Genomic DNA, 25,080 nt, shown 5'->3' on the forward strand with positions numbered 1-25,080 from the left:
CCCCCACGTCTCCCCTCCCCCACGTCTCCCGCCCCCCCCCCTCGTCTCCCGCCCCCCCCCCTCGTCTCCCGCCCCCACGTCTCCCCCCTCCCCCTCGTCTCCCGCCCCCCCCCTCGTCTCCAGGCCCCCCCCTTCGTCTCCCCCCCCCCACGTCTCCCGGCCCCCCCCCTCGTCTCCCGCCCTCCTATCGTCCTCCACCGCGATCTATCGCTTTGACGAGTCATCGGCTCGAGCGACTGCCCCCCCCCCCCCCCCCCCATTCACGCGACCATCATCAGAGCTGCCGCTGCCGCCTTTCGCTTTCACCTTGACTGGGACAAGCATCACGTTCATCTCTTCACTGTCGTCATCGTCGTGATTGTAATCATCATCATCATGACGGGCATCGTGATCATCATCATCATCATTATAATCATCGTAATGATGAGAATTTGATCTACGTCATTATCATGATCATCACCATCACTACAATGATCATCATCATTGTCGCGCATGGCGTGAGAGTCGAGGTCGTTTTCGTCTGTCCGTGAAATTCTGTGCTCATTACAAATTGCTAAATGATCATTATCGTCATCATCATCATCTTCATCACTAACACCATCACCATCATCCCACGCCGCGCTACAATCCATCGCCCGTTCTTGTCGCTCCGCACATCAAAGTCAACTTGCTCGCCCTCTCATCGCTCCTCTCTTCGCGTTGGCTCTCTCAACTCCTCTCCTCCCCCTCCCTCCTCCCCCTCTCTCTCTCGCATCATCTCTCTCCTCTCCCGTTCCTTCCACCCTCTCTCTCTTTTTTTTACGATCAGTGGAAACAAGAAGATGCTCGGTGTATTCGGCACTTTGTTTCGTTCATCATTTCGTAATTTTTTTTTTTAAACGGGGCTTTATGTCTCAGCCTCTTCCCTCCCTCTCTCGCACACTGTCCCCCCATCCTCCCTCCCATCACACTTTCTCTCTTTTCTCTCTCCTCCCTCTCTCGAACTCTCTTTCCTCTCCCCTTACTCCCACCCTCTCACCCTCCTCCCTCCCTCTCTCTCACACTCTCTCTCCCCTCTCCCCCTCCTCCCTCTCTCACACTCTCCCCTCTCCCCCTCCTCCCTCTCTCACACTCTCTCCTCTCCCCCTCCTCCCTCTCTCGCACTCTCTCTCATCTCCCCCTCCTCCCTCTCTCGCACTCTCTCCCCTCTCCCCCTCCTCCCTCCCTCTCTCTCACACTCTCTCATCTCTCTTTTTTTTACGATCAGTGGAAACAAGAAGATGCTCGGTGTATTCGGCACTTTGTTTCGTTCATCATTTCGTAATTTTTTTTTATTAAACGGGGCTTTATGTAGCCCTCGCTCGCTCTCTCGCTCACTCTCTCGCTCTCTCTTTCACTCGCTCTCTCGCTCTCTCGCTCGTTCTGTCGCTCATTCTCTCGCTCACTCTCTCGCTCTCTCTTTCACTCGCTCTCTCGCTTCCTCGCTCGTTCTGTCGCTCATTCTCTCGCTCACTCTCTCGTTATGTACGCCGCCCCCCTCGCAGTCCGACGGCCTCCGACGGGTAGCTCATAACAGCATGCAGAGCTCCCCGTCATCTGCCATCTCTCCCCCTCCTCCCTCTCTCACACTCTCTCTCCCCTCTCCCCCTCCTCCCTCTCTCACACTCTCTCTCCCCTCTCCCCCTCCTCCCTCTCTCACACTCTCCCCCCCTCCCTCTCTCTCGCACTCTCTCCCCTCTCCCCCTCCTCCCTCCCTCTCTCTCGCACCATCTCTCTCACCCTCTCCCCCTCCCCTCTCTCCCGCACACGCTTATCGGAGCAAATAAAGAATTCATTAAATAATCAACGCGCAAGGGGCGAAGCCGCTTTTTTGTATAAATAAAACATTTACAGGGGCGCCCAGGGCCTGGGGAATTGAATGGACGATTGTGGGGGGGGGGGGGGGGGGTCGTGGTGGGGGGGGGGGGGGACGATGGAGAGGGGAGGGAGAGAGAGGGAAAGAAGGGGGCGTGGGAATGAATGAATAAGAGGAGGGGATGGGGGAGGGGTGCGTTTGGAAGGAATCACGGAGGGATGGAGGGACATGCTGTAAAGTGGGGGAGTTATGGGGGAGTGGGTGGTGGGGGGTAGGGGGAGGAGCTGGTGGGGGGTAGGGGGGATGTGGGGTCGGAGGGGGGGGGCTGACTTTGAGCCCAACTTAAACGATAAACTTGCACTCTGTAGTGTTTGTCATTGTATAATGTAGGGAAACATTCAAACAATGGGCACATAATGTCAATTGTAATTAAGACAAAGCCACGGGTATGTTTTGTAAAATTACGTGTTTTTATAAAAATAATATTATCGCGAAAATACCAATGCCCATTTTATTTTACCAGATAAGGCCCACTGACCAATGTACGCTCATTTATCAGAAACGAAATGGCCACAAACGAAATCTCAACGAAGTGGCCTCTCATCACGTGGAGATGTGACAGCAGCCACATACTGCGAAGTCGATTCAGTTTCAGTTTCCATTATTTGGAATAGCCCTGTGAGCCATTCGGCTCTTGAATCGGGGGCAACCGCAACAAACAAAAACATGAACAAGAACACATCTTAAAGTGACTATGCGCAAACAGAAAAATCCAGGAAAAAACTGCAAAGTCTTCCAGAAAAAAAGCACCGTACACCAACGCTGTGCAAAAATTCCAGTGGGATGCGAGTCAAACAACACCAAGAACAACAACCACAAGACAACTTAGATGAAAGCCATCATTCTAACTCCGTACTACAACAAAGAAACATGGCCAAACCATTCGAAAGGTGGTGGGCAAACCCGTAGGACCCGGAGAAAATTTCACGCGACCACTGGGAAAGAGAGAGAGGCACGCAAACTCCAAACATACAGCACCCCGAGCATTCAATACTCTCATAGTGCGTTGTTTTTGAGTTGTACGCCTTTTGGCGTCATCTGGTCCAACACCAATGGAGACTAGGCTCTAAGAAAAGTTGTCTCGGGTGTGGATCAATCAACTTCAAGGACAGTGCATATCATTATCATCATCAAAGTTGTTTCTTTGTGTTTGCATTTTTACTGCTTGTGTTGTGGTTATTGCAAACATGATGCCTTGTATAAAGGTGTCAGTTTTTGTACCAGTTGAAAGGGTAAAAACCTATTACTATATTTTGCCACTGGTAAAGGAGGTCTCATAGTGTAAATGCTTACCCCGAGCTCTCAATACTCTGATAGTGCGCTGTTTTTGAGTTGTACGCCTTTTGGCGTCATCTGGTCCAACACCAATGGAGACTAGGCTCTAAGAAAAGCTGTCTCGGGTGTGGACCGATCAACTTCAAGGGCAGTGCATATCATTATCATCATCAGAGTTGTTTCTCTTTGTTTGCATTTTGACTGCACTCTGTTGTGGTTATTGCAAACATGATGCCTTGTATAAAGGTGTCAGTTTTTGTACCAGTTGAAAGGGTAAAGACCTACTACTATACAGCAGGCGTCAGGGGTCGGGATCGAACCCTCCTGCATACAAGGCGAGGGAGTTAACATCTCCGTCACCCAGGAAAAATAACCTCACGTTTGAGCCTCGTGACTTCCTCTTCAGGAGGGGTGCTGCGATATTGCGAATGTTCGCCTCCGTGTCGGAGGCAACCGGAGTTCTCGGAGAAAACTCAGGCACGGGATGCATACGAGGGGGGGGGGGGGGTTGTCAGGCAAAACTCCGCACAGATGGATTTAAGAGTTGTTGTACTGGCCATCTTCGGGTCACCTCGCAGCCCTGTAGGAGTCTTTAACGTACCAAAATATATCTCTTACGTGGTGCAGCAAACCCTTACCGCTAAAGTGCTGGTTTCATAGACGTATCCCATGATGCTCGGCTCACATCAGCGGCGAATTGATATCTGAACAGGTCGTGTGATTCCCACAGGTCGACTGGGCCTTCAGTGATTACCTGGTGCTCTGTGTACACATCTCGACTCTCCTTCACACACTCTCCTGCCTCTCCTCTCTCATCTCACTCTACTCCCCTCCACGCACTCTCCTACCTCCCCCCTCTCATCTCACTCCACTCCCCTCCACGCACTCTCCTGCCTCTCCCCTCTCATCTCACTCTACTCCCCTCACGCACTCTCCTACCTCCCCCCTCTCATCTCACTCCACTCCCCTCCAGGCACTCTCCTACCTCTCCCCACTCATCTCACTCCAATCCCCCTCCACGCACTCTCCTACCTCCCCCCTCTCATCTCACTCTACTCCCCTCCACGCACTCTCCTACCTCTCCCTTCTCATCTTACTCCAATCCCCCTCCACGCACTCTCCTACCTCTCCCCACTCATCTCACTCCAATCCCCCTCCACGCACTCTCCTGCCTCTCCCCTCTCATCTCGATCTATTCCCCTCCACGCACTCTCCTACCTCTCCCTTCTCATCTTACTCCAATCCCCCTCCACGCACTCTCCTACCTCTCCCCACTCATCTCACTCCAATCCCCCTCCACGCACTCTCCTGCCTCTCCCCTCTCATCTCACTTTACTCCCCTCCACGCACTCTCCTGCCTCTCCCCTCTCATCTCGATCTACTCCCCTCCACGCATTCTCCTACCTCTCCCCTCTCATCTCACTCTACCCCCCTCCACGCACTCTCCTACCTCTCCCCTCTGATCTCACTCTACTCGCCTCCACGCACTCTCCTGCCTCTCCCCTCTCATCTCACTCTACTCGCCTCCACGCACTCTCCTGCCTCTCCCCTCTCATCTCACTCTACTCGCCTCCACGCACTCTCCTGCCTCTCCACTCTCATCTCAATCTCCTCCCCCCCCTCATCTGACAACCTTCACTGAGTGTGAGGTCGCTCATTCTCCTTTGCTGCCCCCCGCGGTCGACAGCTCCCTTCTCCCTGCAATCCGTGCTGTCGACTCCATTCCCATGTTCCAGTCCAGACCTTCCTCTCACCCCCTCCTGCCTCTCGCTCTATAAAATAAACGTGCCCAGCGTTTCTGTGCAGCATTTTGAGTCGTGGTCTCGTGTACACGATGCATACATTCACATTGTATTGTACAGACTCGCGCAAAAAAATCACATAGTAACTTAGAGATCCATAGCCTCAGACAGACCCATAGCCTCACACAGAGACCCATAGCCTCACACAGAGACCCAAAGCCTCACACAGAGAGACCCATAGACTCACACAGAGAGCCATAGCCTCACACAGAGATATCCAGTTTCACACAGAGACCCATAGCCTCACACAGAGACCCATAGACTCACACAGAGACCCATAAACTCACACAGAGACCCATAGACTCACACAGAGACCCATAGACTCACACAGAGAGCCATAGCCTCACACAGAGATATCCAGTTTCACACAGAGACCCATAGCCTCACACAGAGACCCATAGACTCACACAGAGACCCATAAACTCACACAGAGACCCATAGACTCACACAGAGACCCATAGACTCACACAGAGAGCCATAGCCTCACACAGAGATATCCAGTTTCACACAGAGACCCATAGCCTCACACAGAGACCCATAGACTCACACAGAGACCCATAAACTCACACAGAGACCCATAGACTCACACAGAGACCCATAGACTCACACAGAGAGCCATAGCCTCACACAGAGATATCCAGTTTCACACAGAGACCCATAGCCTCACACAGAGACCCATAAACTCACACAGAGACCCATAGACTCACACAGAGACCCTTAGCCTCACACAGAGAGACCCATAGCCTCACACAGAGACCCATAGCCTCACACAGAGACCCATAGCCTCACACAGAGACCCATAGCCTCACACAGAGACCCATAGCCTCACACAGAGACCCATAGCCTCACACAGAGACCCATAGACTCACACAGAGAGACCCATAGCCTCACACGCAGACCCATAGCCTCACACCGACAAACTCATAGCATCTAACACGTAGAACTATAACTGCCCTCCTCAATCATAATAAATGACAACGACAAAAGTTTTGCTGGCTTGCTGGCTGGAGGGAGGGGGCCCGTTGTGCGGACAGGCCCTTGAGATGCGGTCACACTCAGAGCGGGCTCCGTGGAGCCGCGTTGTACATCACTCTGCACCGCAGTGTTGTCACAGCGCGACGCGTGCGTTATGTAAGCAACTGGGAAGGTTGCTTTGTGGGCTACGTGGAGCGTACAGGGTCCGTCGGTCCAGATGTCCTGTGGCCCCGACAATTAATTTACCCCTACAATTAATTGGCCCCGAACATGGTTTTCTTTTTGGTCCATTTGCATATTCATTTATGTTTTCAAGAGACGTCATACAAAAATGAAACGATTAAGTTTAACTAAATTCAAGGAGGGTCAAAAGACATCTGGATATCTGTTAAAATATAATGAGCTTCATAGCTCATCGGATTCCTCCTGTCTGAATAAATATTCCGATATCGGATCTGGGCCACCCTCGGAGGGTACCTGTCTATCTGGTACCGATTTAAGCGGCGAGTGCTGCTTGAAATGTTCAACCTTAATTTGTCTTAATAAAGACACCATAAAAGTAGAATGATTCATATAGAATGATTCATGTCGTCGTGGTCGTTCGTGCAAACTGCACAATCTCACAATCGCCGAGGAGGAGCGACAGACGAAGCGGGAGGCGATGAGAGACGGCGCTACCCAACAGGCGCTCTGCGGTTCTCTACATGTGGAGATGCTTTCTGCCAACTCATGACTCCTTCAGTGTGGGGCACACGCGTTGCGAGGGAGACGGCGCTCTACCCCATGCAACAATGGGCAGACCATATCAGCCCCCGCTATGTTTATATTCTTAGGTTTTATCGGTAAAGTCACGTAGGTAAAAAATTAAAATTAATAAAAGTAAAATAAAATAAAAATCACGACGTTTTATTTTACTTTTATTAATTTGAATTTTTTTACCTACGTGACTTTACCGAAAAAACCTAAGAATATGAATCATTGCAGTCACGAAAGCTTCAAATCTAGAATCCCCGCTATGTTTGTTTAAGGGTGGTGGTCCAGATGTCTTGTGCCCTCCAATAAAATAAAATAAAACAATTTATATATTTTTTATTTTATTCGGTAAGGCTCACTGAGCTACGTAGCATTTTTTTTAATTGACCGCTAACATTTGTTTCCGTTGCTTTATTAATGCATGTTTGAAGTGAACCTTACTTAAACACGCATCAAGTTTGAGAAAATTAAATGGTTTGGGCACGAGACACCCACTGGACATCTGTAAAAACTACTGGACATGTGTGAAAAAAATGAGCTTCATAGCTCATCGGATTTCACCAGTGAAAAAAATAGATTATGATTCTGATCTGCACCACCCTGTACTGCATTCTGCTAACGAGCCAGGGGTAAGGCAACTCCCCCCCCCCTCCCACAACGCGAAGGGGAGTCTTGCAACATGTTGCCTCCACAGGGCATCTCTTTTTCAGCTCTCTCGTGTCACCACACCGCATTCTCCTGAGCGCAGCTGTGCGATGAAGAAGGGGTGTGTTGCCCGAAACGTCGCCTGCTATGAATACGTATTCACTGTGGTGTAGCCACCACAGAGGTCGCCGGGTTCGATGCCGATCTCCGGGCGTGGCAGTTGAAATGAGATGTGGGGGGGGGGGGGTGTCTGTACACGGTGACTCCACTGCAGGTAATGGATCGACTGACTCCCTGTTGTATATTTCCAATGTGCGTGTCTCTCTCTCTCTCTCTCTGCGTGGTCGCGTGGATTTTTTTTTCTCAGAGTCCTCTAGTTTTCCCCCTCCACATGTAGAATCAACGTCGCGGCGTTGAGAGTTTCAGTTTCATGTATTAGGTGTAGCCCTGTGAGCCATTCGGCTCTTGAATCGGGCGCAACCGCAACAAACAAAAACATGAACAAGAAAACATCTTAAAGTGACTACGCGCAAACAGAAAAATCCAGGAAAAAAACACAACAAAGTCTTCCAGAAAAAAAGTTAACCGTGTATAAATGAGAGTATTTTGATACCGCGATGAATTGCCACGTGGTGATGATAATTCATCCACTTCGTTCAGCGATCATTTGTGATCGCCAGTTCGCTCCTGCGAAAGAGCTACTATATAGTTCAGTGGGCCTTACCTGGTTAAAATAAAAACAATTAAATTTCGATTAAAAGCTTTCGTGACTGCAGGGATTCATCTTCTTGGTTCTTTCGGTAAAGTAACGCAGAGTGGAAATAATACAATAATAAAAATAAAACATAATAAAATAATTATCACGACGTTTCGGCCACAACGCAAGCAGCCGTCCTCAGGTGGAGAACAGGTCTGTCGAGAAGACAGACTCTGTCTTCTCGACAGACGTCATGCGACAGAGTCTGTCTCCCCGACAGACCTGTTCTCCACCTGAGGACGGCTGCTTGCGTTGTGGCCGAAACGTCGTGATAATTATTTTATTATGTTTTATTTTTATTATTGTATTATTTCCACTCTGCGTTACTTTACCGAAAGAACCAAACAGATAAAAACAATTGTTTAGCTTGAGTTGCTTTGGGATCTGGCTGATTGTGTGGTGGGTTAAAGAGGTGTCTGGTAACCCCCACCTCGTTTTTCTAAGACGTCTGTCCGACCAGCGTGAAAGAGGAGGGCAAATGACCCGATGGACGAGATGGGCTCTCCGCCAGAGTTACCACCTGTCCTGGTTTCCCCCGGGATCGTCGTCTTATTGAGAATGCGTCGCTGGCTTCTGAGACATTTGAATCCTTCCAGGACATTAAATTACCCGGAGGGCGGGGGGGGGAGGTGGGGGGCGGGGGGGAGGGGGAGGGGCGAGGTGGGGGGCGGGGGGAGACTGTGGGGGGGGGGGAACGGGGAAGAGGGGAGGGGGATAGATATCCCGAAATGTCAAGCTTTTTTAAAATAGGGCACCTACATTCACAAAAACACAATTACATTAAAATTCTCTGTTAAATATCTGATGAGAAATATTCTAATTTTCTGCGTTCCAAGACGGGAGGGGGAAAGACATCGCCCCCCCTCCAACTATTCCCCCCCTCTGCCCCCCCCCCCCCTGCCCCTACCCCTTTGCGCCTCCCCCTCTGCGCCCCCCCCCCCTCTGCCCCCCTCTGCCCCCCTCTGCCCCCCTCTGCCCCCCCCCTCTGCCCCTACCCCTTTGCGCCTCCCCCTCTGCGCCCCCCCCCCCTCTGCCCCCCTCTGCCCCCCTCTGCCCCCCCCCTCTGCCCCCCCCCTCTGCCCCCCCCTCTGCCCCCCCCCTCTGCCCCCCCCCTCTGCCCCCCCCCTCTGCCCCCCCCCTCTGCCCCCCCCCTCTGCCCCCCCCCTCTGCCCCCCCCCTCTGCCCCCCCCCTCTGCCCCCCCCCTCTGCCCCCCCCCTCTGCCCCCCCCCTCTGCCCCCCCCCTCTGCCCCCCCCCTCTGCCCCCCCCCTCTGCCCCCCCCCCTCTGCCCCCCCCCTCTGCCCCCCCCTCTGCCTCCCCCTCTGCCTCCCCCTCTCTGCCTCCCCCTCTCTGCCCCCCTCTGCCCCCCTCTGCCCCCCTCTGCCCCTCCCCCTCTGCCCCCCCCCCTCGCTTGTCCAATCCAGGTGTGTAGCAACTCCTCCCTGGGATTTGTTAATTGCAGGTCACGTGAGCAGGTGATTAATCAATTAGAGAACAATGGGGGAAGCCGAGGCGAGGTTTTAATCAGTCAGTGGGAGATGATGATGATGCTGCTGCTGTTGCTGCTGCTGGGCTGAGTCCAGACGCAAGCACCTGGAGTGATTTCACAGAATTGATGGATTGGAGCCGCGGCGCGCCTCTGATGAGCCAGACTCAACACTTGAAATAAGTAAATACGTATTCATAGCAGGCGACGTTTCGGGCAACAGACCCCCTTCTTCATCGCACAGCTGCGCTCAGGAGGCAAGAGATCGCGATGTGGTGACACGAGAGAGCTGAATACGAGATGCATTTATCGACAGAGTCAGACGATTTATACTGGTAGGAACCACCTGGTTCCACCAGCCCACAGGCGATTATTGTGTCCGTCCGTCCGTCGTGAATTCAAAAATGGGAGGGGTGGGGCTGGGTGGAGAGGGGAGGGTGGGGAGGGGCTGGGTGGGGAGGGTGGGGCTGGGTGGGGTGGGGAGGGTGGGGCTGGGTGGGGAGGGGAGGGTGGGGAGGGGTTGGGTGGGGAGGGTGGGGCTGGGTGGGGAGGGGAGGGTGGGGAAGGCTGGGCGGGGATTGTGGGGCTGGGTGGGGATGGTGGGTAGGGGCTGGGTGGCGAGGGAGGGGAGGGGCTGGGTGGGGAGGGTGGGGAGGGGCTGGGTGGGGAGGGTGGAGCTGGGTGGGGGGTGGGAGGGGCTGGGTGGGGAGGGTGGGGCTGGGTGGGAGGTGGGAGGGGTGGGGCTGGGTGGAGAGGGGCTGGTCACCCCGTGGTGCCCTTATTTTACTCAACGTTCAACCTACTCACGCCGGCTTGTGCCCCGCCCTCACAGTCGGGCATTTTTGCGGAATACACCACGCCACCGTTGACCCTGGCCATTGACCGAGCAACCCAACGTTCCTATCAGCCCCCTCCGCAGGAATGTGTTTCATACTCGAGGAATTCCATGAGCCGCAAAGCTATTTTTAAATCCTTTATATTAAGTTCACTTGCTTGCGCGCTTACGACCGTGCAAATCTTTCGGTCGTGTTTTAACCCACTTCCCGTGATCCAATCGAGCTGACATTTTGCACACAGACTCGTTGTGCGTAACAATTTATTTTCGTGAATTTTTTTTCCCATAACTTTACACTTTTTAGGAATTTTTTTTATTATATTTAATTACCAATTACTTAATGGTGGCAGGCAATCATCTGACCCAGAGGTGGCAGCCATCTCAAGCCAGAGGACGAGAGGACTCTAGCCGCCACGCATATAAAGGATTTATAGTGAAAAACTTTGTTTTTACGGGTTAATTTTTTCACAGATGATGTCCAGCCGTTTTCACAGATGTCCCGAGACGGAGACGTCGTGGGATGAGAGCGACGCCGCCAACAGACGCGGAGATGCGAGAGAGATGAATTGGCTTTGTTCACGTTAGTTTGACGTTCAAATAATTACATGAATTTATATCAGAGCCGGTTTTGTGAATGGCCATTTTTTTTTTGCTTTATTAAGGAATCAAGAATCCCCGTTGAGCTATTTGGGCGGCTAAGCGTTTGCTTGCTTTGCTCATGGTCAGGGGTTTTCCCACACTCCAGTCCACGATTTACGAATTCAGTCCGCGATCAAGTAGACATTTTTAACTCGCCCCACGATGCACACGCCCCGATTATTGTTACGAACTTCCCACGTGACGCGCTAAGAAATTCAACGCTGTCTTCGTGCACGGGGAACTCGTGTGTACACACGTGCGGACAGACGTGGACAGACGTGTACACACGGACATGCGTGTACACAAGGACACGTAGCACGTGTACACAGGGACACGTAGCACGTGTTTACACGTGTACACACGTACACGTGTACACACACACACCACTAACGTCTCAACGTTAATCTGAATCTCAGCTCTATTAACTCAAACGGCGTAGATTGCTGAGCGCGTCACGCAGGACGTGTTTAACAATCATCGGGCGCACGCAGCAGCGTGGAACGAGTTAATAATTTGTATTGCAATGGGGGGGGAGGTGAAGAGTAAATTGGTGAACGCGGAAAGACGGAGCGTGGTTGGTGGTGGTGGTGAGCGGTGGCACAGCGGTTAGCGCGCTGCGCTACGAACCCGGCCACCCGAGTTCGATTCCCGCTCACGGCCAACAGTGTTGACGATCACCGACTCGGACTCAAATGAGTCGCTGGTGCGGTGTGCAAACGTCGCCACCGGGGAGACAAAGGCGGCCGCGTGTGGTGTTGGCCAGTGCCGGCCCTCATAGGCGCTACTCGCTAACAGCACTTGCCCCAGCAGTCTGTGCGGGCTATACGGGGGATCTTTGTCTTTTGTGTGGGTCGGCGAGGAGTGGGATGCGAGAAGAACTCTCGCCCTGAGGCGCGATCATTGCCTCCCACATCACAGGGGTGAGAATTCAGTTCTTGGAGTCGGAGGGGTTTCACGGGGTGGGGGTGGGTGGGTGGGTGGGGGGGTGGTGGGGGTGGGTGGATGGGTGGGTGGGGTGGGGGTAGATTGGGGGGGGTGGGTTGTGGGGGGTGGGGGGGTGGGTTGTGGGGGGTGGGGGGGTGGGTTGTGGGGGGTGGGGGGGGGTGGGTTGTGGGGGGTGGGGGGGTAGGGTTGGGGGGGGTGGGGGGGTAGGGTTGGGGGGGGTGGGGGGGTGGGTTGGGGTGGGGGTGGGGGGGGTTGGGGTGGGGGTGGGGGGGGTTGGGGTGGGGGTGGGGGGGGTTGGGGTGGGGGTGGGGGGGTTGGGGTGGGGGTGGGGGGGTTGGGGTGGGGGGGGTGACTCGACTCTGCGTGTGCAGTGAACGCGAATCGTCGTTTCACGGGATACGTGGCGTTGACGCTAACGACAACACGGAACGGAAGAAATTATATAAATAACTATGTATTACGAGCATAAATAGATAAATAATCATTGTTATTATTATTAATTGCACGTGAGATTTAAACTCGTTCGAATCCAGCGGCCGCCCTGGCTAACACCGAGCACTACGTGACGTCTGCTGGACGTTCACGAGTAGGCCATCGCGTGCCGTTGTTCAAATGCGTAAGGTATAAAACAGAGAAATACACCGCAAATTATAAAAATAAATATTGTTGAACTTCTTTTATGAATTTTTCGATTTAAAGCTTTCGTGACTGCAGGGATTCATATTATTGGTTCTTTCTGTAAAGTCACGTAGAAGGGAAATAATAAAATAATACAAATAAAACATCCTAAAATTCTCACGACGTTTCGGCCACAACGCAAACAGCCGTCTTCAGGTGAAGAACCGAGCTGTCGGAAAGACGGCGTCCTAATGGACACTGCTAAGCTTGGCAGCGTATTTTAAGCTGGGTGGGAGGAGGAGAGCGCCTTGACAAAATGAGTTTACATATATTACTCTTTGGTTCTTTCGGTAAAGTCACGTAGTTATAAAAATAGTGAAATAAAATAAATCAAAAAATCATATATCATAGACGTTTCGATCGCAACACAAGCGGTCATCCTCGGGCGGAAAAAAATTATCATCCAGCAGTGGAACGGCAAGCTGGCTGGTGGTTGGGTAACTGGCTGCACGGTATTTTCCGTGTAGCGAATACACAATTGAGTTGAGTTGAAACGGCGGAAGAGTAAGTTCAAAATACATTTAATAATTATTATAATATTAATCATAATAAATTATTATAGTATAATAAAACTCGATGGAGATGCTAAAAAGATGGGAGCAGCGAGTACAGAAGATTGACCACGGCTCATTTAAAATTGCTCCAGATTTTCAATTTGTGCGCTGCTTTCAAACCAATTCTTTCGGCAGAACATCCTTTAAATCGTACATCATCATATATAATACAGAATATATGCATATAAAAAAAAGCTCGCAAAACATTATTAGCTTTGCTCTTTGTTATTTCATAGAAGAGCTAATTACTTTTTGTGCTTCGAGTACAGGAGGATCGTGAGAACGGGAAACATAATTTGACATCTGTCTCTTATTTTCCACCGCAGAGTTCTCAACTCGTTAAAATAATAATTATTAATAATAGTATAACGACAAAGATCCTCCGTATAGCCTTAACAGACTGTTGGGGAAAGTGCTGTTAGCGAGCACCTATGAAGGCCGGCACGGCACACGAGGGGGTGGGTGACCAACACCACGCCGCCTTTGTCTCCCTAGTGCCGATGCTCACACATCACACCAGGTACTAATTTGAGGCTGAGTCGACCTAGGGGAGGCCCAGGACCTCGTTCAGATAATCATCACTGCAGGAAGACGAGGAGGAGGAAGCGGAGGACTTGGTAAAATGCTGGGCCCCAGGGGAAAATCCTAAATATTCCGCGGACGCAATGACCCGTGATCAGGCAATCGAACTCGGGTATCACGGGTTCGTAGCGCAGCGTGCTAACCACTCCACCATCGCCGAGAAGACACTATCAGCGTGTGAGGGCCGCCACGCATTTCAAACTATTGGGGGTTTGGCAGCGGCAGCACGATGATGATGGTGCGGTGGCGTTGTGCATTGTCGGGACCAATCTAAAGGCCACCTTGGGTCGCCAGTAGCCCAGGGGTCTTGCAATGAATGACACAGAACTTGCACGATCGCTCCTCCGCCCACCCCATATAAACACACACACAGACAAAGACCCCCCGTATAGCCTTAACGGACTGTAGGGGCAAGTGCTGTTAGCGAGCACCTATGAAGGCCGGAACGGTACACGAGGGGGTGGGTGGCCAGTACCACGCCCGACCGCCTTTGTCTCCCTAGCGGCGATGTTTACACACCGCACCAGGTACTCATTTGAGGCTGAGTCGACCTAGGGGATGCCCAGGACCGGTTCAGATAATCGTCACTGGTGTTTTGCCGTGAGCGGGAATCGAACCCGGGTCGCCAGGTTCGTAGTGCAGCGCGCTAACCACTACACTACCGCTCCCCTACCGCTCCCCACACACAGACACACACACACACAACAACAACAACCGCCGTTCGTCACTAAGTGGCGGTGACGTCACCACGACGCTTGTGCCAGGCCAAGTGCACCTTGAGGCCACATGAAGTGTCGAACGCACGCTGGCAGGAGGTCACGAGGCAAACCCAGCAGACACACACACAGACACACACACACAGACACACCCACAGACACACACACAAACACACACACAGACAGACACACACACAGACACACACACACACAGACACACACACACAGACACACCCACAGACACACACACAAACACACACACACACAGACACACACACAGACACACACACACAGACACACACACATAGACACACACACACACAGACACACACACACAGACACACACACACAGACACACCCACAGACACACACACACAGACACACACACAGACACACACACAGACACACACACAGACACACACAAACACACACACAGACACACACAGACACACACACAGACACACACACAGACACACACACACAGACACACACTTGTACCGCTCCCGCGACCACCCAACAGCTGGTGTGCTCGCGGGTTATCGCTGGAAACATCTCTCTCAGAGACGGATTAATCCACGGACTAAATGGGCACGAGTGTAGAGGGCATACATGGGTACAAGGAGGTAGGGGGTTAGGGTCAAAGTCACAGCACCCACCCACCTCACCCCCTCTCCCAATTGCTTTCCAACCCCTTCTGAACTCCTCCAGCTGGACAAAGGAAAAACAAAAATGCCCCTAGGACAAAATCGAATCACAGCCAAGTCGGAGGCGAATTTGCAGACAAAATTTGCAGACAAAATCGTCGGCTCGCGATCGATGGATGAGTTTTTTTGCGACGGGCAGGCTCGGTGGGAGGTCGACTCAGCCAATCATCCCCTCTGGGGTCGTCAAAATTGGTACCGCTTCGTCCTAGTGGATGTGGACGATGGCAGTGGTGGTGGTGCTGTGAGCGTGATCGTCTCGCACAGACGGTGGAACCACAGCCAGCGCGCTACAGCGTCTACAGTGGGGTCTCTGTGTGAGTCCATGGGTCTCTGTGTGAGTCTATGGGTCTCTGTGTAAGTCTATGGGTCTCTGTGTGAGTCTATGGGTCTCTGTGTGAGGCTATGGGTCTCTGTGTGAGTCTATGGGTCTCTGTGTGAGTCTATGGGTATCTTTGTGAGTCTATGGGTCTCTGTGTGAGTTGATGGGTGTCTGTGTGAGTCTATGGGTCTCTTTGTGAGGCTATGGGTCTCTATGTTTGACTATGGATCTCTGTGTGAGTCTATGGGTCTCTGTGTGAGTATATGGGTCTCTGTTTGAGTCTATGGGTCTCTGTGTGAGTCTATGGATCTCCATCTGAGGCTATGGGTCTCTATGTTTGTCTATGGATCTCTGTGTGAGTATATGGGTCTCTGTATGAGACTATGGGTCTCTGTGTGAGTCTATGGGTCTCTGTGTGAGTCTATGGATCTCCGTGTGAGTCTCTGGGTCTCTGCGCGAGTCTGTACAACACAATGCGAATGTATATATCGAGTGTGGTGAACGAGAGCGCAGCTCAAGGCGTCGACAGCACGGATGTCTACAGGACAACGAGCTCCCAGATATTGGGAGTCAGCGGTTTCACCCACCGCGCCGCGTACTCATTTAAGGCTGAGTCGATCCAGAAGAGGCCCAAGGCCGATTGAGATGTCCGCTGGCACCGTTATCGAGTCTGAGCGGGAATCTGACACGGGTCGCCGCAGTGCGCGCTAACCGCTGCGCCACCGCTCCCCCACGAACACACGCCACTCGCAGGTTGAGTGCGCATTGCGAACGTACAAAAGCATCTCTCAGCTTTGTCCAGACCACCACCTCCACAGGCTGCGAGAGCCGCTGCGTGTGCGCGTGAGATGCCCGCGTTGTTAATATCGGGTCCGTGATCATGGCGTGTTCTTCGTCAATGAGAGACGCGAACCCACGTGGAATCTGTAACAAGTGGCATCACGCGCCGCGGGCTACGTGAGTGTTACACGGGAGGAGCGGTGGCGCAGTGGTTAGCGTTGCACGGCGCGAGAGAAAACCCGTCTGTCTTCGTTCGATTCCCGGCCTACGGCGAAAACTGCCATCGGTGGCGAGTGATTATTGGCTTCGGTCTTGGGGATTCTCTCCCCCGTTGGGTAGACTCGGGCTTAAATAAATTATGAAACAACGCTGGGGGAGACAAAGGCGGCCGGCCGGCCGGGCGTGGTGCTTGCACAAACAATCTGTACAGGTCACACGGAGGGAGGGGGGGGGGGGCTCTTCATGATTATCTTTGGCACAAGTGCAGAGTCGCGGCGGGCGCTTGACTCAGCCCATCATCCCTCGGCGTCGATGCCACGGGGAGCAGAGGGCAGCAGCAGCAGCAGCGGTCGATGAGAGTCGCCCTCGCCGCAGGAATGTGGAATTGGCACCACTGGCTTCATCGCTCTTTTGAGCGGGAAATCATCACCTTGACGTTGCCTAACGTTGGTGCGACGTCAACCAACGTCGGCGCTACGTTGGTCCAACACCGACCAACGTTAGCCTCCAACGTTCGTCCAATGTCAACCAACGTTGGTTCAACTGGGTATGTATGCCAGGCACTAGCATTTGAGGGTGAAGACGTGAGCGTGTGAGTTAGCGCCCGGAATGTAAATTGTTTCTATCCCACGTACAGAGGTTTATCACCATCATCAGCCGCGCTCCCATCATCATCATCAGCAGCAGCAGTATCAGTCCTCATTGGTTAAATGTAGAGAATTGAAAACGACTGAGAATCATCATCATCATCATCATCGAAACTCATCAGCAAGACTCTCGTCATGATAATAACAACCATCATCATCAGCAGCAGCAGGACTTCCGTAATAAAAACAACCACCATCATCAGTGGCACGTTCAACATCATCAGCATCGACATCAATATCACCATCAATTACGATACGAAATAATCTTAATCATCATGAACATGAATTGGCCATTATGATCCCTCGATATGAAGGCGCCGCGCTCGTGGCTGGCTCTGTGTGAGCGCGCTCTCTCTCTCTTCTGTAACACTCTCCAATTAACACTCTCCAAATGAACACTCTCCAATGAACACTCTCCAATGAACACTCTCCCCGAGTGACGTACTCCGCCGCTCTCCCTACCCCTCACACTCTCCCATAATAATCTCCGATTAACACGCTCTCTCTCTCCCTCTCTCTCTCCTCTTGTCTCTACCTGCACTCTCTCCCCTCACTCTCCCATCACTCTCTCCCCTCACTCCCTCTCCACACTCTCCCCTCACTCTCCCCCAGTCACGTCCTCCCCTCACTCTCTCTGCACACTCTCCCCTCACTCTCTCTCCACTCTCTCCCCTCACTCTCTCCCCTCACTCTCTCTCCACACTATCGCCTCACTCTCCCCCAGTCACACTCTCCCCCTCACTCTCTCTCCACACTCTCCCCTCACTCTCTCCCCTCACTCTCTCTCCACACTATCGCCTCACTCTCCCCCAGTCACACTCTCCCCCAGTCACGTACCCCCCTCACACTCTCCCCCCACTCTCCCCCAGTCACTCTCTCCCCTCACTCTCTCTCCACACTCTCCCCTCACTCTCTCTCCACACTCTCCCGCAGTCACTCTCTCCCAGTCACACTCTCCCCCACTCACTCGGGGGGGGGGGGGGTCGCGCTGCTCATCAGCAGCAGCATCATCATCAGCAGCAACAGCAGCAGCATCATCATCAGCATCAGCAGCAACATCATCAGCAGCATCAGCAATAGCAGCGTTGGCGCAATGACAGAGTATCTCGAGCAAACAGCATCATCAGCATCATCATCAGCAGCAGAATCATCAGCAGCAACAGCATCAGCAGCATCATCATCAGCATCAGCAGCAGCATCATCAGCAGCATCAGCAATAGCAGCGTTGGCGCAATGACAGAGTATCTCGAGCAAACAGCATCATCAGCAGCAGCATCATCAGCATCATCATCAGCAGCAGCAGCATCATCATCAACAGCAGCCTCATCAGCAGCATCAGCAATAGCAGCGTTGGCACAATGACAGAGTATCTCGAGCAAACAGCATCATCAGCAGCAGCATCAGCAGCATCAGCAGCAGCATCATCAGCAGCAGCACCAGCATCATCATCAGCAGCATCAGCAATAGCGGCATTGGCGCAATGACAGAGTATCTCAAACAAACAGCAGCAGAAGCAGCCAGCCTTTCTCCCTCATACCTCTGTGCCGTTCACTCGACCACTCACCCACACTCATCCACACTCACCCGCTCGCTCACCCCTTCCGTCTTCCCGCGAACTCGCTGGGTCGCCCACCCACTCATTGACTCTCCCGCTCACTCACTCGCTCACTCACTCTGCCGCTTGATTGCCCGCGAACTCACTCACCTCCTCATTCGCTCACCTACTCGCTCACCGTCTCGACAGTACAGACGGTCAGCCGCTCACCCGCCCACTCAATCGCTCACCATCTCGCACACTCACTCACTTACTCGCACACTCACTCACTCACTCACCCACTCCCTCCATCCATACCTCACCCACTCACTCACTAACCCACTCACTCTATCCATTCCTCACCCACTCACTCACTCACCCACTCACTCACTCACTCACCCACATACTCACTCCATCCCTCACCCACTCACTCACTCACTCACCCACTCCCTCTATCCATTCCTCACCCACTCACTCACTCACCCACACACTCACTCCATCCCTCACCCACTCACTCACTCACTCACCCATTCCCTCTATCCATTCCTCACTCACTCACTCACCCACACACTCACTCCATCCCTCACCCACTCACTCACCTACTCACTCACCCACTTACTTACTCACCCACTCACTCATCCACTCACTTACTCGCCCACTTACTCACTTACTCACCCACCCAACTACCTACCGTCTCATTCATCCTCTCGTTGTCGCTCACCAGCTCGCCCCGTTCACTCACCTGTCTGCCCGTTCGCTCACCAGCTCACCCACCCACTCACTCACCTACTCACCAATTCTCACACTCACCGCTCACTCACCCTCTTACTTAACTCACTCTCTCGCAAGCTATGCGGTCTCCTGCTCACTCACTCCCTCAGTCTACTCACTCACCAACTCATCCGTTTACTCACTCATCCACTCCTTCCCCCTTTCCCTCACGCACCTGCTCAACCACATACTCACCCCCCCCCCCCACCTCCCGCCCACCTATCCACTCCCTCGTCTAATCCTCCACCCACACGTTGACTCACCTACTCACCCACCATGTCTTCCACCTCCCTCACCCACCAGCTCACCCTCTCCCTCACTCCCTTACTCATTTTACTCACTCCACACCTACCCACTCCCCCCTCCATCCCTCACCCACTCACTCACTCACTCACCCACTCACGCACTCACTCACCCACTAACTCACTGACTCACCCACCCACTCCCTCCCTCCATCCATCCCTCACCCACTCACTCACCCGCCCACTCACTCGCCCGCTCACTCACCTCGCACGCCGCCGAGTCTCCGCTCCACTCAGCGCATTGCGAGCGCGGAGACGGCGGTCAAGGAACAGTCGCCGAGCGAGGCAGTTGAAGGATTCGAGCCGAGCCTTGGACGCTGAGGGATGCTCTCTCCTCACTCTCTCCTCTCTCTCTCCTCACTCTCTCCTCTCTCTCCGTACGCCTCCTCGAGAGCGAGCGAGCGAGCGAGAGAGCCCGGCTCCGAATATTCCCGGGGATGAAGGCGGCTAGGTCAGAGCCGCCGTACAGACGAACAGATTCGAGGCGGCAAGCGCTTCCTCGCGTGCGCGTGTGTCTGCGCGTGCCGTCTGTGTGTGTGTGTCGTCTGCGTGTGTGTCTGCGTGTGCGTTCGTGACCTACGTGCGCGTGTGGCTTACGAGCGCGCGCGCGCACGTGTGTGTGTGCGCGCGCGTGGTCCGACGCAGAAGCAGACGGTCAGACGAGAGCGACAGCGCGGACGGACGCACACGCTCGCTCGGACGAATAAATAAAAAAAAGACACAGAGGGGAGGGGGGCGAGTTGCGAGATGATGAGGCGAGAGGGAATGAAAATCGTTGGAAAGAAGCGAGAGAGAATAAATTAAAAAATATATAACACACCTCCCTCCCTCTCTCTGTCAGCCGTCGTAGAGAGCTGAGATGATGGCGATGTTGAGGAGGAGGACGACGACGACGATGATGATGTAGGTGATGGCGCTGATAATGATGTGAGTGAGCGCGCTCGTGTGTGATGTTGCCAGAGGATGGTGCGCCGATGAATTCGCGGCGCCGTTGAACGCTCACGCTCTCTGTGTGTGTGTGTGCAGCCGGGAGAGAGAGAGAGGGAGAGAGAGACACACACGAGAGAGAGAGACTGAAAGAAAGAAGGAGGGAGGGGGTGTCTGGGAGTGGGGGGTGTGGATAGCGAGGGGGATGAAAGAGAGAGGGAGGGGGAGCGAAGGAGCAAGAATGGGATAGGAGAGAGAGCGAGAGAGAGCGAGAGCGAGCGAGGGAGAGATGCTAAGGGAGTGATGGAGATGGCGGAGTGAGAGCGCGCGCCAGAACGGAGATGTAGGTGCGAGATTCGGCGTGATAAGAGAGGCATGCGCTGCTTCGCGCGAGCGCCGATTAAGGTCAGCGCGGACTTCATCAGGGGGTGCAGCAGGGAGAACCGCTCAGCGCCAGGTACTCATTGAAGGCTGAGTCGACCTGGGGAAAAGCCAAGGGACCGCTCTTGAATATTTGTAACACAGTGCGCTAACCACTGCGCCACCGCTCCACACACACACACGTTGATACAGATACAGCACAACCATTAACAGACTGCTGGGGAAAGTGCTGTTAGCTAGGAGCACCGATGAAAGGCCGGCACGGCACACGAGGGGGTGGGTGGCCAGCATCACGTCCGGCCGCCTTTGTCTCCCCAGTGGCGATATTTTCACGCACCGCACCAGGTCTTCATTTGAGGCTGAGTCGACCTAGGGGAGGGCTCAGGAACGGCTCAGATAATTGTCACCGGTGTTGGTGGCCGTGAGCGGGAATCGATGTCGCATCGCTTGGTTCGTAACGCAGCGCGCTAACCCCTACACTACCGCTCCCCACACATAAACACACGCACATGCAGAGACAAAGATTCCCGTATAGCCTTCACAGACTCTTGGGGAAAGTGCTATTAGCGAGTAGCACCTATGCAGGTTGGAACGGTACACCAGGGGGTGGGGTGGCCAACACTACATCCGACCGCCTTTGTCTCCCCACTGGCGATGTTTACACACCACACCAGGTACTCATTTGAGGCTGAGTCTACCTAGCACCGGTTCAAATAATCGTCACCGAGGGAATCGAACTCGGGCCACTGGGTTCGTAGCGCAGCGCGCTAACCGCTACACTACCGCTCACCCAACACACACAGACACACGCATACATACACACAGACACACACGTACATATACACACATATATACACAAACACAAAGATCTCCCGTATAGACTTAACAGACTGTAGGGGCAAGTGCTATTAGCGAGCACCTATGAAGGCCGGAACGGTACACGAGGGGGTGGGTGGCCAGCACCACGCCCGACCGCCTTTGTCTCCCTAGCGGCGATGTTTACACACCGCACCAGGTACTCATTTGAGGCTGAGTCGACCTAGGGGAGGCCCAGGACCGGTTCAAATAATCGTCACTGGTGTTTGCCGTGAGCGGGAATTGAACCCGGGTCGCCAGGTTCATAGTGCAGCGCGCTAACCACTACACTACCGCTCCCCACCAATATACACAGACACACACACACAGACACACACATACACACACAGACACACACGTACATACACACACATACACACAAATACATACACACAGACACACAAATACATACACACACAAACACACACACACACAGACACACACATATATACACAAACACACACACACATACATAGACACACACACACAGACACACACATACACACACAGACACACACGTACATACACACACATACACACAAATACATACACACACACATACACACACAGACACACACGTACATACACACACATACATACACACAGACACACACGTACATACACAAAATTACATACACGCACACAGACACACAAATACATACACACAGACACACACATACATACACACAGACACACACGTACATACACACACGCAAATGCAGCCACACTCACGTGAGCGCATTGACTGCAACTTACACTTGGCCGGCAGAGGGCGGAAGTCTACAGCGCATGCGTAATAGAGGGTTTGCAAGTGGGGTGGGTCACCCCTAGGTCGACTCAGCCTTCAATAAGGTACCTGGTGCGATGTTGTGTAGTTAACATCGCCACGAGAGAGACAAACGCGGCCGGGCGTGGTGCTGGCCGTTACGGCTTCCATGGGTGCTACTCGCTTACAGCACTTGCCCCAAAAGTCTGTTAAGGCTACACGGGTGTTTTGTTGTTGTGTTTGCGGTGTTGGTGGTGGGATATTTAATAAAAGGAGCCCAACAACAATTCAAACGAGACGGATGAGACAAAAAAAACATCGATACGCGTACGCAAAAAAAGAATAATCGAATTTTAATCGATTCGCCTGCCCAGAATAATCACAATTCAAGTTATAGAGTTATATAAGTCTGTATAAATGCACGGTCAGCATGGGTCTCTCTGCATGCTGTTGGCGTCGTTGTGGACAATATTCCATGTTCTATATATATTTAATTATATCGAGAGACATATCAGAATGTAGCCGAATCGATTTTGTACAATAGTTGTATATAAATCCGCGGGGATGGAAAGCGCTTCAACCTTTTTTGTAGATCAAACCCGGACATGCATACCCAGTTCACATGCCAACGCTGGAATGCGGTTGTTCCCAATGTTGGCCCAACGTTGCCTAACGTTGCCTAACGTTACCACAACGTTGGCCCAGCATTTCACGTGGGCACCGCGGTGGCGAGATGGTTTAACCATATTTGTTTGTTGTAGAACAGAGTTAGACTGATGGCCTTAATCTAGGTTGTCTTGTGGTTGTTGTTGGTTGGTTGACTTGCATCCCACTGGGATTTTTGCACACAGCGTTGGTGTACGGTGATTTTTTTCTGCAATATTTTGCTGTCTTTTCTTGGATTTTCTGTTTGCACTTAGTCACATATTCACTTTAAGATGTTTTTTGTTCATGTTTTTGTTTTTTGTTTGTTGCGGTTGCACCCGATTCAAGAGCCGAATGGCTCACAGGGCTATACCTAATAAATGAACTTGAACTTGAACCTCACCTGGTTTGGAGGAGGATGTGGGTCCGATCCCGACCCAGACGCCGGCTGTATATTTTGGAGTTTGCATGTTCTCCCCGTGGTCGCGTGGATTTTCCGGGTCTTCTGGGTTTTCCCCCTCCACATTTAGAATCAACAACACAGCGTTTAAAAAACTTTCCTGCGGAGGGAGCTGGTAGGAACGTTGTTGGGTTGCTCGGTCAATTTCCAGGGTCAACGGCGGCGTGGTGTATTCCGAAAATATGCCCGACTGTGAGGGCGGGCACAAGCCGGCGTGAGTAGGTTAAACGTTGAGTTTCATAAGGGCACCACGGGGTGACCAGCCCCTCCCCACCCAGCCCCACCAATCCCACCCCCACCCTCCCCACTCAGCCCCTCCCCACCCTCCCCACCCAGCCCCTCCCCACCTTCCCCACTCCACCCTCCCCACCCAGCCCCACCCTCCCCACCCAGCCCCTCCCCATCCTCCCCTCCCCACCCAGCCCCTCCCTTCACGACGGACGGACAGACACAATAATCCCCTGTGTGCTGGTGGAACCAGTGGGTTCCTACCAGTAATAATTCGTTGCCATCAAGTTCCACGCGTTGAGCCATCATTTGTGGCCAAATCGCTTCTGAAAAAGCGATATATAGTTCAGTGGTCCTTAACTGGTAAAATAACAAAAAAAATATTCACAGTTTTTTCTGGGTATCACTCGGTCAGCACTACGAGAACGGTGCAGTGCGCTTCTAAAACGAAGCTCAACGCAACGCCACGGACACGATCACGGACACAACATCAACGCTTGCCACCCGAGCACAGAATCCGCGAACGGGGATGTCAAACCCGGACGCTTATGCAACCCCGAGCTCTGTGGCTCAGTAGGTCTGCGAGTCTCTGCTGACCAAAGTATTCGGCGATGCCCGCTGCTGCTGCTGCTGTTGCCGCTGCTGCTGTTGCTGCTGCTGCTGTTGCTGCTGCTGCTGCCGCTGCTGCTGTTGCTGCTGCTGTTGCTGCTGCTGCTGCTGTTGCTGCTGTTGCTGCTGCTGCTGTTGCTGCTGCTGTTGCTGCTGCTGCTGTTGCTGCTGTTGCTGCTGCCGCTGCTGCTGCTGCTGTTGCTGCTGCTGTTGCTGCTGCTGCTGCTGCTGCTGCATTAATAACAACGACGACGACGACGAACAACCCAATGCATTTGTCAATTGATTAGATTTTATGCAGATTGTGACATATTTTGAACCACTTCTTTTTCCTTATTGTCGTGGCTTCCCAGGGTCCCACCGATAATGCTCCTCGCTGTAGTTTTGGTTTTATTGCT

General features: G+C 52.9%; 2 protein-coding genes across 2 annotated transcripts in view; both read right to left on the reverse strand.

The window, feature by feature from the left end:
* LOC133348720 (uncharacterized) overlaps nucleotides 1–20,871 on the reverse strand; it is a 76,865-nt gene extending 55,994 nt beyond the window's left edge. The window contains exon 1 of the mRNA XM_061561657.1: nucleotides 20,017–20,871. The gene's annotated coding sequence lies outside the window, so the exon portion shown is untranslated. The remainder of the gene's footprint in view (nucleotides 1–20,016) is intronic.
* The window catches only part of LOC133348721 (antifreeze protein Maxi-like), a gene marked incomplete at its 5' end in the record, with an annotated part of 62,266 nt that extends 37,407 nt beyond the window's left edge, over nucleotides 1–24,859 (reverse strand). Inside the window, one exon of the mRNA XM_061561658.1 lies at nucleotides 24,815–24,859. Coding sequence (XP_061417642.1) covers nucleotides 24,815–24,859 — 45 coding nt within the window. The remainder of the gene's footprint in view (nucleotides 1–24,814) is intronic.
* Between the last annotated feature and the right edge of the window lie 221 nt (nucleotides 24,860–25,080).

The sequence above is a fragment of the Lethenteron reissneri genome, chromosome 28, assembly GCF_015708825.2.
Source record: "Lethenteron reissneri isolate LAM-NWPU_2019-01 chromosome 28, ASM1570882v1, whole genome shotgun sequence".
Classification (NCBI taxonomy): domain Eukaryota; kingdom Metazoa; phylum Chordata; class Hyperoartia; order Petromyzontiformes; family Petromyzontidae; genus Lethenteron; species Lethenteron reissneri.